Here is a 17965-nt window from a genome sequence, read left to right as displayed (position 1 = left end):
TTTCTCAGTCACTTGGTTATGGAGGGGTCTCTTTCCCACAGAATAGAGTGGAATCTGCTTTGCCATTCAGATGGAAAGGAGATGAGTTTGACTCTCTAACGTCTATTGACATAGCAGAAATTTGGTGTTAATGTTGTTATACTATTCTGTATTATGTTTTAAAATTTATAGGTTTTGAAAAAAAATGTACGATGTATTCTGCCTTCTTAGCATTGTGTCCTTTTAATTGGAAAGGCTTATTTTTCTGTTACTATGACTATAGCTGTATGGAAACCCATAGGCCTCTTATTTCTTTAAGCATTATCTATTAATCCCCTTTAAGGAGCAATAATAAAATTAGTATTTTTCCCCTTCTGCCTCCCTTTTCTACCAGCTGATTTTAATATAATAAAATAATTGAGTTAAATTCTCATGTGATTTATCAGTTTTAAATAGTATCTTTTGATCTCAGTAACATTCCATTTTTTTCCTCCTTCAACTTTTTCTTTGTTTGTTTTATTATTTCTGCATTTTTAAGGTTTATATTATTTATGTTTTATTATAGCAACATAATCAAATAGGGATTTAGTCCCACAGTTAGTCTTGGTATTTAATATAGTCCTTTTACTCTAATTGTTCCATTTATCCCTTAGATGATTGCTGTTTATCTTCTGTTAAGTTTCTCAAGAATGTTCCATGAGAACAAGATTTTATGTACCTTCATACGTTCAAAACTTTTGAACATTGTTACCTTTATAATCAATGAGTTTGGCTAGATATAAAAATTTCATTTCTATTTTCTTTACCCAAGGATGTGGTGGGCATTATTCCATCCAGAGGAATTACTAAAAGGACAGTGGGGTCCACTGAAACTTGAATGTTCTTTGGAGAAATCCTGCAAGAGACTAATTTCCCTCTTACAAGCTGATAAGAGCGTTTTTTTCTTTGATGTCCAAAGGATTCTTTAAATTTCAAGACCAGTAACTTTACTAGGGTGTCTTATTGTTGACCATTAAAATGAGTTTCTCTGGAGGAAGTGTGCCCTTCAATAGGTATTTTATTATAAAAAAGGTTCCTTGTATTTTATTTTCATGTATTTGTTCTTTTCCATTATTTTAATTTTCTTCTGTGGAGATTCCAGTTCCATGTATATCAATCTCCTTTACTTGTTTTTAGTTCTCTATTTCTAATACTTCTTAAATTTTAAACGGTTTTTTCTTCTCTCTTTGGTTGCATTTCTTGTATTTCTCATCTGTTTACCTTGGCTTTGATTTCACTATAGATTTCAATACCTAGCAGTTAAATCTCTTAAACTCTAACTGCTGATGTTTCTTCTCCTTTTATTGTCTTTGTATTTCTTCCTGTGCTTTTAGTTTTCTGCTTTGTGTGTGAAAGATATGATTTTGCTTCATTAATGATTTTATAATCTTGATTTAATGTATGATCTTAAATTTTATCTGTTCTTTGGCCATACTTTTCTTGCAAGTAATTCTCATCTGCCATTTGTTTTTCCTATGCCTTTTCTTCCCATTCATAGTATATTTGTACAGATTCGATGGTTGCTCTGTTTTATTATTCGTCTTCAAAGCAGTAGTTTTTCTTGGAACATATTTATGGAAGGTTCGTGAGGAAGACAGTCATAGTTCAAGTATTAAGTTAAAAAGACTCGTCCTTTTTTGTGTTCGAATTTTTTTCAGTCTTTAATTCTTCTAAGCTAAGGGAAATGGGAAGTTGTGAAATTTTTCTTAATATAATGACTTCCCACTGCTGCAGAGGTAGGGTATTCCTGCAAAGATGGATTTCTGACAGCCTTTGGCTTCTGTTAGTTTTTAAGGGTTTTCATGCTATATTCATGAGAGTATTGATAAGAAATTGGATCATATTCTGATGCCAGTCTAATTCTCATTCCTTGCAGGTCAACAGTAATTTCTCTCTCAGAAAGTGTTAGGAATTTTATCTTTTCTCTTTGAAGTTGCCACATTTCCCACTATATGTCTAGCATGACTCCTTTTTCATTCAATTACTTAGCCACCTGTGGGCACTTTTAGTTTAAAATTTGTAACTTAGCTCAGAGGACTTCTGCCTATTCTTTCTTATTTCTCGTACTTCTTTTTCTTACTCTTTCTGTAACTCAGAGTCTATGTGTGTTGATCTCTCTAGACTTCCTTCATGTTTTTTTCTTTTTAATTTCTTTGACTTTTCCCTTCATGTTATGGGAGACACTTTCTCAATCTTACCTTCTATACCATTTATTAGTTTTTAGCTTTGTTTATTATAATAATGTTTGGAAGTTCTGGGTTTCCTCAGCCTCTGCATTCCTCTTCTCTTAAGTGTTTACATGGTATTTAAAGTGAGTCTATATTTTGTCTAGATACACTCTAAACCTAAGTTCTCTGGATCTGCCTTCACCATCATTTCTCTTATACACAAATTCTGGCCATAATTTCTTGTACTCTTATCAATCTAATCCCAGTGACTTTCCAGCTTCTAGAAATTCTTTTAATTTATGGTCTACTGAAGGTACCTTTCTTATATCCAAGCACAGTTTAAAAAAAAAAGAAAGATTTCTTCTTTCTTAGCAAGGAAATTATCTGTTCATTTCCTTCTCTGATTCATTCTTCTTGTCATTTTAAGGTTTGGGGGACATGAAGAAAGTTAGCTGCTTGTTTTCTGTCTACTTTCTCCATCTAAACTATTTTTCTTCAGAGAATCTTGAAGTATATGAAACTTGAAGAGTATAGATAAGACATTTATCTTTTTATAGCCTCTGCTTTTGTTAATTATAATTTATGTTGCAGGCTCATAATACAGGGAAAAATATAATATAATTTAATTTAATTTAGTTTTTATTTGTTAATGAATTTGGCCACTTGATCCTGTATTTCTACCTCCTTGTCATGTTTGAAATCTTGACTTCTTTCTAGTCTGGTAATTTCCATTTCTCTCTAGGACTCATTTAGGACTCATTTCCCTCTTTCTGTTTTTATTCCTTCTAGTCATCATTCCACAGTTTGTCTTCTGTGAGGTGAAATTCACATCTTATCAGATATCATTCCCCTTGAGCACTCGAGTCAGACTCCTCAATGTGGCATAGAATGACCATTCTTGTCTAGCCCATGTTTTTCCAGATCCATCTTTGTATATGTTTCCAATACCTGGAATTACCCTCATTCTTGAATCTTTTGTCCACTTGGGGAACTTGTCTGCTGTCTCATGGTGAAATTAAGCTCTTTCTGTTTCATGGTTCCAGCACTTTATTTATACCCAGTTAAAGAACTTAACACATTGTTATAATTATTTTGAAGTGTCCATCTGCTCTCCTGTCAACAGTACAATACATTATGTCTCCCTGGTAGGCAGATGTAATGCTCCTAGAAAGCTGTGTCAGCTGGAGAATTCATAGGCACTTTTTAAATACCTAAATGAACTGTAGATTGGTAATATTTATCACTAAAGCTTATGTCATTACTGTCTTTCAAAGAAGCAGCTCACTCGGTAATATTTTTAAAAGAAGAAACTTTCAGAGTTGAAATCACTAAGAAATCCTAGGCATTCTTGATGGAAGAAGAGAGCTGTCAGAGTGGAGGGGGAAGGAGGATGGGGCAGGATCAGACCAGGCCCATCAAGTGTCACAACCAAGGCCACGTCATACACTTGGGGGAGCAAAGGGTCTGAGAGTAAGATGAGCTGACAGAATTCGAGGGACTGGGTTTGTGCCTAAAGATCTACACTGTTTATTGCTATTAAGTGCTATAACCCACTATTTTAAGATTTTTCTGAGACCAGTGTTCTTAGGACAACACGTATATTTAGTGTCAATACTCCTGACCGCTAACAGAACTATGCCAGATAGATAAAGAATATCCAAGTGATCCTGTGAAAACTGTATGCTTTTGTTCAGAATAAATCATAAGGCTTGCAACAATTGTTAAGACGAGAAAGGAGGCTTGTCTGCTATGTAACCAAAGTGACTAGTCTTTCCACATTGACTGTAAGTGCACATAAGGCCTACTGTGTACAGAGAGCACCCTGCGAGGTATTCTGAGCCACAGAACAATTAAAAGCCAGGGTCCCACCCTAAGGATTATGTTTTTGTTAGGCAAAAAACTAGGGCCTCTGAAAGGATTTATTAGTTATCAAAGCAATGTATTAGTGTGGACAGAGAAATACATGAGAAATGGAAAAGTTTAAGTCCTAAGAAAAGTACAAAATAAGGAATGATATAATTTAAATGGAGGAATGACTTCGTGGAGGGATGAAATTTGATCTTGAGTCTTTGAGGGAGAGAATGAGTCTGGAAGAGCAATAAGCTACCCCAAATGGGTATCCAGTAGCACAATATGCAGGGGGAAGACCGAGGGGCAAAGCAGGCTGTATTTTGTGTAAGGGAGGATTCTGGTCAATGGGCTGACTAAAGAAGTGTTTGTAGGACTTAGTATCAGGAAACATTCTTTTTTTTTAATGATAAGAACCAATGATTTTATTGAGGGAGATAAGTTACTTGAATGTTAACCGGCCGAAGGCAAAGGGAAGAAACATTAGAAGTCAGGTGCGTTGGTAGAGGAGAGAGCACGCTAACAGCTCTGCCCGACAAGCATTCGGGATCTAGGGTTTCAGGAAGCATCCTCAAGCACTTTTCCCCAGGTATAAAGCCACCTGTATAGACAGAGTGATAGTTAAAGAGCAGTTAGACATGTCCCTACTTTCAAGAAACCTACATTCTAAATGATAAAAGGTGCTTACCCATAGGAAACGGTAGCTGAAGCTTGACTAAACTGGTACATGATAAAGGGTAAAGGGGCAATCTGGAAAAGATGGATGTGGTTTGAAACTGTAAAATGGGAACAAATAACGCCTACTTTACAGGGTTGTTAGAAAATGAAATACCATATGTACAGTGCCTAACACTTAAGATGTATTCTTTGTTTGTTGTCTCTTCCTCTTTCTCTACCTCTCAATTCTAAGGTGACTTGTACAAAAAAAAAAAAAGAGAGAGAGAGATGCTTGAAGGATGTATGATCAATGAAACTTTCAGAGGAGATGTGATTGGTCTTGGCATTGAAACATTTGTGGATTTTAGTGAGTGAACATTGTGAGCAAAGAGGTGGAAACAACATGCTTTGAGGAGCTCCAAGAAGCTTTTGGTCGATGTTGAGTGGGAGAAGAGTCTGAAGGACAGGCTTGGAACCCAGAGGCTGGCTGGCGCTCGTGTGGCCCGGATCCCTCCTTGTGCACCGCTTCGACTGAGTGTTGACACATGCCACGTGTTAGCTGCTCTGGCACACAGGGATCAGGAGTTTTCAACTTTGAAGTCCCCTAGTGAATAGCAGAGAAGTTAACGCATATTAAGGCCCCCAATACATAATTATTACGTGAGTTAGTAAAACAAATACTTCAGTACATTAGAAACAAGGGCAGTGTGAAGATGACACTGCATGCTAATACTTCATCAAATTTTACAGTACAATGTGGGAGAGACTACTGTGGAGTAGAATAAGGGAGTGTCTGGGAGAGGCCCAGATGTGGCTTTCACCTTGGCTGATTGACTTATATACTTAGTGAACTTGGGTGAGTTTTTGCAACATGCACTTATATCTGAGACCATTGTTAACTGTCTGCTCTTGTGGCTTAGTTTCCTTATCTGTTGAATACCTGTTGTTTACCTTATAGGAGTCAGGATTTAGTGAGAACTAGCTCAGTGCCTGGCTAATTATTATTAATTATCATCTTAATATTTATTATTATATAGTGTTTTTTGTGTTATTCTTTTTTGTTGTTGTTATTCTTAATTCACATTGAAATCTTGATAGGCATATTTTGAGTGACAAAATCTGCTCTTGTTCTATCAAACTATAAAGCAAAAACTCAAAATAATATACAGTGCTATTCCATAATAGTTCATTGTTGACCCTGCTGTATTAAGTTTGAAACCCTGCTATATCAAAATTTAATTTGGAAACAATGATCTGTGACTCACTGTAAGAGGATTGCAGCTTAGGCCCAGTCCTCTGCAGGAGCAGTTCAAGGAGTCTTTTTCGGCACCTGCTTTGGGCTGTTTCAGGCCCTGCACAAAATTGCTATCCTTGACCATCATAGCAATCCCAGAATTGTTGGCCATAGCTCTTTAACCCCATGCAACGGCAGCTGAAGAAATTATGACAAGGTTAGTGAGTGTGCAAGTCATTTATAATAATGATTAAAGTGTGTCTACAGTAACTAGGAAGTAAGATAAAGCACAGTCACCAGGAACATTTGGAAAGGGTGGCTGAAAAATGAGACTCTGCCTGTGTTATTAAGTGCAAATGTCATCTCATTAGTCTTTCAGCCTGTTGACTATGGAAAGTGTATGTGAGGTTTTCTTCAAAGACCTTTTTAGCAAAATAGAGTCACAAAATGGCACACTTTGCTCTTCACGGTTTTCACTGAAAATTTATAAACTTTAATTTTCAAGAGTTCCAAAGAGATGACCTGTCAGACTCTAGCAGATCGTTGTCTGTCAGATGTTTTTCACCAGCAGGTGTGTTGCACTGTAATGAATATAGAGCCTGGACATTGTTTTGACGTGAATGATTCATTTTAGTGTCTAAAAAGCCCTTATAGAATGATGTAAAACAGCATCTCTGCCTCCTCACGCGCCTGGACTTCAAAACTTGCTGTCAGCTTTGAGAACCTCACACTGTATCTCCATTAGTTACCAAGTTCTGTGTATTCTTTTCTCCTAATCACTTGCAGAGCAAATGTTGTCTCCTCCTTGAAGCCTGCCGTGATCTCACCTCTGATGTGGAATTTCTTCTACCCTGGTGCACCTCTGGTACTTGGAATTTAATCACGATTAGATTAAGCCCACTACTGAGTGAGATTTTTTTAATTTAAAAATGAATATCCCTGTTCTGCTATGAGGTAGTGACTGTATCTAATTCAATAGCATGTTCCTATACTTAACATACTGCTTGGCACATAGTGGGTACTTTGCCTCATGATTTCTTTGATTATGGTGGAACCCTTTTGGGGACAAGAGATAACGCTTCTTTGTAATATTCAAAGACTAAATTGAGAAAAGAAGAAAGAAAAAGCCAAAAATTGTAGATAGTAATCTTGAAATTTTGTAGTTACTGTGGGCTTTGTTAATGTGTGCCTGCCAAAACAGTGACTCAGGGTTAAACTGGAATCTTCCACTTCACAAATGTTAACTCTTCTCCCAGTATAAGTAGACTTTTGTTGCTAGTTTTATTTCAAAAGACCATGATAAACCTGATAGGATAAGGACCAAATGCATGCCCTCAAACTAGGTCAGTCTGTGACTTTTTTATGAACCGCATCTCCACCATCCCCCAGCTACCATCGTGAGGGACCTATGTAGGTTTTGAAATTCGGAGTAGGGAATCCTAGAGTTTGTAGTGTCTCTTTTTCTTTTGAGGAATATGAGATCACCATGCATATAAAGCACACCCTAGTGAACCCTGCCTCGTAGCTGTCTAGATAGTGAAATGGAAAGTTTGTGTCTGAGTTGCTGAGAATCTTCCATTTTGCTTTGTTACGACAATCACCACGTTGTGATCGAGAAGTGCCGAGGACTCCCCTCAGGCTGAGCGCACTGGGCCACGCCTTGTGTCCTGACTGAAGAGCACTGAGGGGGTGTCAGTCCAGGAGGGGTTTTATAATTATAAAAACTCGAATCAGTTTTGATATTACAATACTTTTTGTCATTTTGAGTGTTTCTTTTACTCTTTATTTAGACCTTTTTGAAAATTTTCTTGTTAACTAGAAATGTTTTTATTTTATTTTGTTTTTTATTTATATTTTTTTTAATGGTGAAACTGGAGGATGAATCCAGAGCTCTACTGCTAAGCTATATCCCTCTCCCTCCCCAGAAACGTTTTTAGTTGTGACCCTTCTCCAACCATCAAAAATATTAGAATACAATTTTTTAGTTATTGTAAGAAAAAAGGCAAAATGGCTGTTAAATTTTTGAGAATGCTTTGAGCATGATTATTCTTTAAATGCCTTGAATTGAATGAAATATGCTCAATTACACAGATGAGTGCTTTTTAAAAACAAGCATTTGCAATTCACATATTGTAGTTTAATACCATCTTTATATTTAACATTATTATTTAGATTGATTGTTAAGGTAATATTTAGCAGGAGTATTTAAGTGTGTAACTTAAAGGATAGCTGAAAGGTCCATGATACAAAAATTTTAACTGTTTAGGAGATGAAATGCATAAATGTCTATTCAAAGCCTTTTATTATAACTTGTAAATTAACATTTTTGGACCAATTCTAACTTTAGGATTATATTTTTGGGGCCTCATATAATATGTTTCAATCGACCCATTTATCAATTTTATGAGTAGCATAAGTAAATTTAGTGCATCTGCATATTTACACACTTTAAATAGACCAATGTAAACAGTTTCTTATCTGCCATATGTTGAAATGTTTTAGTAAAGACATAACAGCCTAGTCAACAAAGAATGGCATTGAATTGCACTGTTTTGGAAAGAAAAGTTAAGTGAACTAGATGCCTGTTAATCTGGTTCTTTAAATATCATAAACAAAAGTATCAGAATGTGTTTCCAAGGGCAAAGGCGGAGTTTTCTGGGCTTTGATTGGTCGCTGCCTTGTCCTGTCCCACAGCCATCCTTAATTGGCTTTGGGTAGATTGGAATCACATAAGCAGAGTGACATTTATTACTTTCCTAGTTGTTTCTTTGCACTGAGCCCCGAGGTTCCCAAGGAGTAACTGTAAAAGATCTCTTTCATTTCGTTCATGATCTACAAGAGGGGCTCATTCTGAGAAGAGCAGGCATGAGTTTGAGTGCAAGAAGGGTCACTCTGCCTGCGATAACGCCAATAGTTCTACAGAAGAGGGTATGTGGTTTCTTTTACTTTTTCCCTTTTCTTTTTCTTGCTTTCTTTTTTTCCTGTTACTGTGTTTATTAATGTGTTGGAAACTTTCATTACATACCCTGAGAGAGACAATAATTCATTAAAGCTCTAGGTGATTGCAAGGTAGATTATGGAAATTAGACTGAGGGGGAAAAAGCTGGGCAAGAACATCTCTGTAGTAAAAAAGCTCCATGTGAAAGCAGTTTGGTCTCGATTTCAGGGCATGTGATTTAGAGTCTGTATTGAGGCTTTTTCTTTTCTTTTTTTTTTTTTTTCCCTTTTTGCTGTAACTTCAGGCCCCTTTGCCTTCAGTTCAGTAGGCAATCTGCTAGCTGTTATGTTTTATATTTGTTTACTAAAGAGCAGTTTCTTTGTTTCACTGTAATTCATAATACCTCCATCTTCATTGTTGAACGGACGATATAATTGTTTTACTGTGAAAACATATGGCACCAGTTTATTATCCTCTGGTTTTCTACCTATTTCTACTGAGTTTCTGCCAGCTTGCTTATGAGAAACTTTCCATTAGATTCCCTTGCGAGGCTTTTCTGTTAATTATTAATGCAGTCAGTCCCGTGTGTGAAAATATTTTGTTTTTTGTAAAGTTTATTTCTGTGTCTTACTTGCAGCAGCATATTTTATACAGTAACAAATACACCATGTAATGTAGCATTTCAGTAAAACTGAATATACTAAACTTCTCTTGAAAATACACCAAATAAGAGCAGGGTATTGAAATCCTTAAAGAATCAAACCTGTTGTGTAGAAAGAGAAAGCACCAAAGCACATTTTGGCACAGTGCTTTTCCAGTGGTTTTGGTGACACTAGAAACGGTAATGTTTATTTCCACGCCCAACTTTTAATCGTTAACTACTAGTGTATTTCATTAAGTCAAAGGTCATGGTTTCATTTATTTGAAAATAACAAATCTTACAGTTAGACTGTCTCTTTTTGTTGTTTCTAATTTTTAGATTTTTAGTATATTTTCCTATCCAATTGACTATTTATTCACCAGGGACATTTTACTTGGCAGTGAAATAGTATATGATAATTTTGCCAACATTTGTTCTTTATCGCTCTTGATGCCTTTCTCTCATCTTTAGCAAATTTATTTAAAAACATTTTGCTTTGAGCTTGAATCTTTATTTTGATTTAGACTTAGCGGTGCATTAATAATGACCATATAGAGTCCCTGACTCTTTGGGAATGTGAAAAGATACATTAGCATATATCAAATCTATGTTCTTAGGTTTGAATCCTTCTTTACCCATAATGTTGTAGTTCGGATTAATGAAAACGCTTTCAGCATTTTTTGTTTCTTTTGCACAACATGTTGGTGTGGTGGAAAGCATACCACCAATGGATTCTCCATTTCCTAGCTGTGTGACCTTGGCCAAGTCACTTAAACTCTTAGAGTCATTACTTCCTCGCCTGCAATGTAATAGTTAAGAGATTTTCACCAAATACTCTTTTCAATCTTATTTGTGTCTATAGTTCTGTGAATCAGATAATGTATTTCATATTTTCATAATGACAGTAAAATATTTAAATAGTTTCTTATTTTCTTAGAGTATAAAACATTTGAAAAAGATGCTATCATTTTCAAGGACTTGGAGCCATCAGTCTAGGGGATGTTGGTCTGAGTAAAACTTGGCTAGAAAATAATATGCAGCACTGATTGGTAAGTAGCAAAACAAAATTACACTGGAAAGCTGTGATTATAATTGATGTTAGGCTGAGCTGCCAATAGACACATCATTGTGATTTCTCTTGGTCTTTTATATTAAACTTCTAGTCAGGTTTCTATTATAATAATTACATAAGTCAAAATTCCGTAAGCCCAAGTCCATGTTATTCCTTTCCAGTGAGTACACATATTAAATATTCATATAATTTAGCACAGCATTTGCTGAAAGTACTCATGCTATTTCTTTCTCCCGACATTTTAACCCCCAAAGGAGCCACTGTGTATAAGATTGTTCTGAAAATTTTAGCATCTCTTATTTAAGGAACTGAGTATTTTTCTGGCTAAAAAATATCCCTCTGCTCACACCATGCCTTTTTTTTTTCAAGATAGGAAATTATTCCACACTTGTAATTAACTTCTCATTTTCTATATGCACCATAATTTAAGATGATACAAATTATTACAATCATTTCTCAGAGTAATTTGGGGGCAGCTTTTCATTTTCCCAAGAAGGCAGGTGCTTTTTCCATAGGTTTGGCATAAAGTTTGCTCATCCTGAATGAGTGGCTCTTGCAAAATAGTTTGCCAACTGGAATCCTAATTGTTTAAAAGGCGGAGGGCATTTCTGAAAACGCCTAATAGCGCTGGGAGTAATTTTCTTATCAGCTGGTGTATCTTATCTAAGTGAGCATAAGATTCTCCTGAAATTGGTTTGGAACTTGAACTCTAAACATGGCCTTTAACATAGTATGAGTCTTCTTTGTAGCAGAACAAATATACTTTGATCTTTGAGGACCAGGGTATTTTGGCAGACTATCAAGTAAATTTGATAGAAATTTTTGACTTTCTCTAATTCTTTTAGGGTCTGATTTCCTTGAACTAGTTAATCAAGGTTCCAGTGAAGAAAGTTTCATCATATCTCTCAGAAATGATCACATCCTCAGCAAATGTTCTGAATGAATCCTTTACCTCATAGCATTTTTCTCAGAAAACTACTAGGTTCTACCTTTTTTTTTTTTTCCAAATGAGAAGACTGAGTCTCTTGGGTATTGAGTGACTTATGCAAGGTCACCCAGAAGGTCAATGGCAAAGCTAGAAATAGAATCTAGGTCTTGTGACTTCCAGGGTGTTTCTCATATTAGATATGTGTTACCTCCTGAAATTAATATGTTAATGAAATTGCCTTATGGTGTATAATTGCCATTCATGTTCTAGTCTGGAATTATCTTAGGCAAATCCTTTCATCTTCCTCTGTACCTCCACCAACCCCCATATGCTCTAGTGTCGAAAACGTTTTATTCAGAAAGCAATTGTAAGCAGCAAAGTGAGTGAGTGTGTGTGTGTGTGTGAGAGAGAGAGAGAGAGGGAAAGCGAGAGAGAGAGAGAGTGAGAGAGAGAGAGGGAGAGATGGAAAGACTATTCTACCCAGTGCTCTAATTGGGTTCATTACATCAAGAGACTATTTTAAGGTCTTAGAGAGTTAACAAAAGGCTCAAGCATTGTAAGGTTTACACTAACTGCAGTATAAAATTCACATTCTTTTGATAGAAAGGCTGCAAGGTCAGCAGACCAGATGTCCATATTCTGATTCTATGGGTAGGAAAATTTCTATCTCTATTGGATTAAAATTGTTTTGCAAATTATGTTTACAAGCATTTCTACATTCTTTATCCATACTACAATTAAGAGAGATTTTCATAAGCACACAAAATCCTGAAGTGTCTTCCTCAATCAGAGAAAAAAGGGATAATTTTTAGAATATGTTTTTCTTAAGATTCAAAGCCTTTTGAAAATCCAAAATTCATGAGAATAATGTGGAGCAATGCCATGCTCTCATTTATACAAGAGATAGTTCAGGTTGTATTCATTTCCTTCCTCGTACAATTAGAATTATTGCTGTGAATTTCTAAAAACAATCTTGTAAAGAATGAAAGAATACAGATCATCACATCATTATTTTTACCTGGAAACTGTTAGATACACACAAGATTAGTGCAAGCTCATGTAGCGGCCACTGTGCTTCAGGGCCTGGATGCAGGGTGGTGTCCCAGCTTTGTACGAAGTCTCCGTTTTTCTCCCGGTGCTCTGAACAGGGTTTTGTATTTGTCCCTCTGCACTTCTGCCCCCAGTCTTGTGCTCCGTGGCCTGTAGACAACCCCAGGATCCTGCCTGCTTTCCCAAAGGCTGATGTCTGTGTCCCAGCTCAGACTGTGGTACCATCCTGGAGCCTTCTAAGACTCTTTCTCATCTCGTCCATTTTAATGGTGTCTTGATTCAGGTATCAGTGGATGCGCCCTTGTTACTCATTTCTCAGTTCAGTCACTACTGCCGTGTGACATAATTTTCTTATTACATTTTATGGCATTTAAGTCTTATTAGCTACCCTTAGGTGTGTATCTTTTGCTTTCTGGCTTTTCAGATTTGACTTTTAGTTTTCCCTGTGTATCCTTGTGTATTTTTTATGTGTCCTGAACTGTTTGGTTCTCCAAATTTGATGTTTTTTTGTCCTAAAACTAGATTTTTACATTTTGAAGGGAACAGCTCTTTAAATAAAGTGCTTTGTCAGTTACAGGCTGAATTTAATCTCCTGTACCCAGAAAACTCAAATGACAGCATATTAAACAGGGGAGAGATTTATTTTTCTTTCACTTTACGAGAAGAATCAGTCCAAAGCTAACGTAGCCGTCCGGCAATGTCCTCGGGCAACCAAGCCCCTTGCTTTCTATTATATCTTCCTTAGTGTGGGTCCTTTTTCCTTTTATGGAAAGATAATGCAAATCTCCAGTCATCCTACTCACATTCCTGGCACACAGAATGGGAAGAAGCAAGGACATCCCAGCTGATTCTGTCAGATGTTAACGTGCCACAGGGGAGTCACCAGGAGCTTCTACTCACATCTTACTGGCCAGGGTGTGTCACGTGGTCAGCTCTGGGTATAGGGAAGCCAGGAAATAGATGTAGGCCTTGAGCTCCACACTTACCAGAATCAGGACTCATTAGGGATGGAGATGGGGAGAATGGATCTTGGTGAGCAAGTAGCCATCTCCACCACAAGTGCCTCCAACATACCAGGCATTCAGAAAATGCTTGTCCCTTGGATTTTTATTATTGTCATGCCAGATACAAAATATGGTTATGCTTTTTGAACAGCTGTATTCTATTATGTGATTGGAGATAGTAGAACATGTAGTAAGAGCAGGTTTCCTGAGTAGGGGAGGACAGTGGAGGTCGCAGATGGTGACCTGAGTTTAGACGGCTGGCTTGCTTGGAAGGTGGTTGTGAGGTGGTAGTGAGTATCGTCATTGCTGTTTACCTGGAGCTCTCATTCTTGCTAAACCTTGATCTTTTTTCTGTCCTTTTATTTTTCAGGCAGGGTAACCAAGTTGCATATTCATCCAGGAAGAGTGCTATACAGATGAATTTTGCTGGGAGTGAGATTTTAGGAAGTGTGATGGAGTGGAGATTGTGTTTTAGAGCCAGGAAGCCCTGAATTTGAGCTCAGCTCTGTCACTGATCTGTGGTGTGACTTTAGGTGTCTTCTTTTAAACCTTTCTGAGATTCAGTTTCTCAGTCTTGGGGATAGTGACGCTTCCTCACAGAATAGTTGTGAAGTTTAAGTAGAACAAACATTTAGAAGTACTTGACACATAGTAGAAACTCAACAAATGTGAATTCCTTTTTTCCCCCTCATCTGTAAATGGCTTGTTTTGCTAGTTTCATAAACAGTTTAAAATCTCCCTATGACTATGATTTCAAATTTTCCGGGGGGCCCTATCTTATTAAGGTAGTTATCCAAAAATTTTCTTGTAGCAAATGAATCAAACAAAAAGTGGTTATCCTTGATACAGTGCAGTTAGGGGAAGAAAGACTATGCCTTTCAAATTCTGTTTCCCTCTGCTAACTTTCAGTTTTGAATTTAAAAAAATAATCGAAGTATTATATGCTGGTAAATATCTTTTACAAATCTGGGAGTATAGATTTAAATACAGTAGGAGAGGTGTTTAGAGGACTTCTTTTACTGTCCTAGGGAGTATCAGGCAGGGACTTCTGGCTTACGTATTTGAAAGAGGTGCAGTTGTGCTTAGTGTTAATATATTGTTTTGATAGACAAAGATGACATCACTGGAGTGTGAGCTATATGATGGTAGGGGCTGTGTCATTTTTGGTTGCCACTGGACTCAAGTGTCCAGCATAGGGGAGGTACAGAGTTGGTATATAATTACTATTTGTTGAATAAACACAATTTTGGAAAAAGCAAAATTGGGTGCTTTTTTTTTTTTTTATATTGACCTGTCAGTGGTGTTTTCTTCTCTGCATTTGTCTCTCTGTGGCATTCATTTCCTTTTACCCGGGTTCCAGACCCTGTGGTGAGAAGCTGTGCACTCAGGGCCCACCTCAGCTGGTCCACACTGCCATTGCATGACCTCTGTCACCCCCAGCTTGCTGCTATGGGCAGTTTGGAGCATTCCCTGCCTGGTGCACACAGCAGTAAAAATAAAAACAGCTGTAACTGCACTCAGCACTGATTGTACATTCTCTTTAATCCTCATAAGAACACTGCAAGGTTGGTGGACAAACACAGCTTGGAGAAGTTAAATATCTTACCCAAAGCATAGTGCTAATGAGTGACAAGGCAGGACTGAGCTCCAGGTGGGCCCTTAGCACAGGGGGCTGCCTGTCAGAATTGGTGGGCACCCGCGTGCTGCAGAGCTGGGCTCCACTGCGCAGCTGCCACACCCTGGCCTCACCTCTGTGTATTCTGGTCCTCGGACAAATCCCACCTTTACTACCCGTCAATCTTTTGCCCTCCTGGTAATTTTTCCTTTATTATGCACCAAATCTTGCCTCAAAGATATAGTGATTAAGCCACATGTCAAAGTTCCTTAGAGCTCAGTAGGAATCTCTTGGGACTTACTCATTCTGCTTTCAAAAATTTATAATAGTCATGAACATGAATTGAGTGCTGTCAGTTTGCCAGCATTTTGCCCATTTTACAGGGTGAGGAATCCAAGACTCATCATTGATAAGCTGGTGGTCTAGCAGATTCTGGAGTCCACCATCACCACAAGCACCTGGACTGAACACATTTCCGTGAGAATGAGGGCCATGCCTCATGTTAGTTTGCAAACCACAATGTCTGGTCCACGTTTGGCAATGAAGGCAGATTAAAAATAGCTGGGCTGATTAACAGTCTAAGACTCTTGCTTGGGGGCGGTCTTAGGGCTGGCTCTCCTGGCCGTGCCCCAGTACCCTAAGCCAAATCCAGAAAATAGAATCTCTTTTAGGCAGAAAAAAAGAAGTAAGACTTTTGGTAATTTCTGATATTAAACCCTCTGAAAGGATAAAGATTTTCTACCCCTGTAGGATATTAAAAATGCTTCCTCTTAAGACAGTTCCAAAAGAGGAATTCAAAAACCATTTTGGCAAGAACAGCATTGTCCTAAATTCCCTATAGCCTCCTAATAGGAAGGACCTGCATATTTGGACATAGACATTCAGTTGGGTTTGTGAAAATATCAGGAATATTATTTTATAGTTTCACAAGTCTAAAATTAGCTTGGGTAGTTCTACCAAGATTTGAAGAAAAATTTTGACATCATTCTAAATGCCAGGGAGGACCTCCAGCTTGAGTTCCAGGAAAGGTTCTTGCTGAAGTGACTTTATATACCACTGCCTCCCCTCCATCTTTCTTATTAAAGATATAAACATGATTTATCTTAAAAATTCAAATAGTAAAGAATATTTAAAGATAGATTTAAACTTACCAGAATCTTACAACTATATGAGGAAGGACCTCCACAGGGTTAACAATGTTAAAGTTGTAATTTTCAAAGCATCTTATTTTCTTTCTCTATTTGCGCTGAGAAATAAAGACTCCCTCTGCTGGCTGTTTCCGCGCATATGCAATTTTTTCTGGCAGGTTGTGCTGAAAAAAGTGAAACACAAAGAACGACCTTTGTTAACATTCAAATAGCTAGGTGCTTTGGGACCTATATGCAAACTTATGTTCTGGTTTTTAGTTATCTAATACTTTTGTCCAAGATATCGTGTCGAAGCAGCAGCTTAACGCAGTGGGAAAGTCGGAGAAGCAGAGTGGAAAGAACAGAATCAGGTGGGAGCCCAGAGATGAGGCTCCCTGGCGGGTTCCGCCAGTGACCCGCTGGAGGTCCCCGGGTCTCAGATCCTCTGAGTCACAGCTTCTTCTCTGGTAAAATGCGAAGATGTCAGTGGACGTTTTCTAGCGTCCTTCTAACCTTCAGTGCTTTACGATTCTAACAGAATTGATTCCATTTCTTTTATGGGAATGAACATGTTTCACACTGATATACATGCTTTGCACTGATATAAAATAAATATTTAGAGAAAGGAAGGAAAGGTAAAATGACAGAAATAGACGAAGTCAGTTTTTCCTAGTGCTGTCGCAGCGTGGGAATGTTAGGTCTAGAAAGTGACATTTTGCATGCTATTGTAAGTTCATAAAAGAATACCCCCCGATGTCCCAGAAAGACTGAATATAGCATATTTCTTTGGTTCTTTGGCATCTTCAATTACAAGAAGTATCATTATTTGATATGCTTCCAATTAAACTATGACATACAACTGATGGTGAATTTCATCTAAGTTTCAGAGGAGTTAAATGTGAGAAGATGTGCTTTTAAAAGTCAGTGAGATAAGGTGGTTCCTAAATGTGCTTCAGTTGATGCCAGGCAGCTCAAGAATCACGGTAAAAAGTCTGGTGTGTCCTGGGACCTAACAAATATTCTCTTTCCTCTCCTCGTGTTTCCCCTTCTCGTTTAAACCTCTTCTTTCCCCCCACCCCTCCCCACCTTGTCCTTTCTCACTATGTGAAACAGTTATTAACTTTTTCGCTTAGACAGGTCTTATGGTTATTCTGGGAACAAACGACTGCTGAAAAACTGAAATGAGATACTGGAATAACATTGTGTCCAACATAAGCATGACTGGTGGTTTTCTGCTTTAAATATGAATAAGCATTAGCACTTGTGAAGTTTTTTTTTTTTTTTTTTACTTCAAAGATGAATTAGTCAGCACTGGCATCTTCACAGGAATTACATGAGTTTCAAAAACACTCAGGCTTCAGAGAGCGCTCCTTTGATGAAGTCACTGGAAACACTAGGGTGGGATTTGTGATTTGATCCTCTTTATTATTCGTGTTGGATTTAGGTCCTAAAATAACATGAATATATACATATGTATATGTGTGTATCCATGGTTTGGGATATTTTTAGACTTAGTTTTTAATGTTCGCCTTCTTTTATAATGAAATTGGAGCTGTTTCTTTTGCCTTTTTTCCCTACCACATAACAGAGCATGCTGAAAGGGCTTCCGATTTCTTGCTTTATAAAATTGAACCCCTGCTTGAGTTAGGGTCCTGCTCTCCTGTTG

The 17965-nt window shown here is 37.4% G+C and overlaps 1 protein-coding gene and 1 long non-coding RNA gene across 5 annotated transcripts in view; one reads left to right on the top strand and one right to left on the bottom strand.

Moving 5' to 3' along the window:
- GRB14 (growth factor receptor bound protein 14) overlaps positions 1 to 17965 on the top strand; it is a 110113-nt gene that overhangs the window by 44879 nt on the left and 47269 nt on the right. Inside the window, exon 1 of one of the 4 annotated variants that reach the window (XM_006196227.4) lies at positions 8673 to 8853. The exons of the other annotated variants lie outside the window; for them this stretch is intronic. Coding sequence (XP_006196289.1) covers positions 8791 to 8853 — 63 coding nt within the window. The 5' untranslated portion in view covers positions 8673 to 8790. Of the gene's footprint in view, positions 1 to 8672; positions 8854 to 17965 lie in introns of those variants that run through there. 4 annotated transcript variants of the gene reach the window in all.
- Positions 4462 to 17965, bottom strand: part of LOC140696384 (uncharacterized) — a 61606-nt gene continuing 48102 nt past the window's right edge. Inside the window, exons 6-8 of the long non-coding RNA XR_012072634.1 lie at positions 16324 to 16484; positions 4723 to 5295; positions 4462 to 4635 (exon numbers count right to left, since the gene is read on the bottom strand). This is a non-coding gene — a long non-coding RNA (uncharacterized lncRNA). The remainder of the gene's footprint in view (positions 4636 to 4722; positions 5296 to 16323; positions 16485 to 17965) is intronic.

This window comes from Vicugna pacos, chromosome 5 (assembly GCF_048564905.1).
Source record: "Vicugna pacos chromosome 5, VicPac4, whole genome shotgun sequence".
NCBI lineage: Eukaryota > Metazoa > Chordata > Mammalia > Artiodactyla > Camelidae > Vicugna > Vicugna pacos.
The sequence above is the reverse complement of the archived record's forward strand: the minus strand, read 5'-3'. Positions and strand labels throughout refer to the sequence as shown.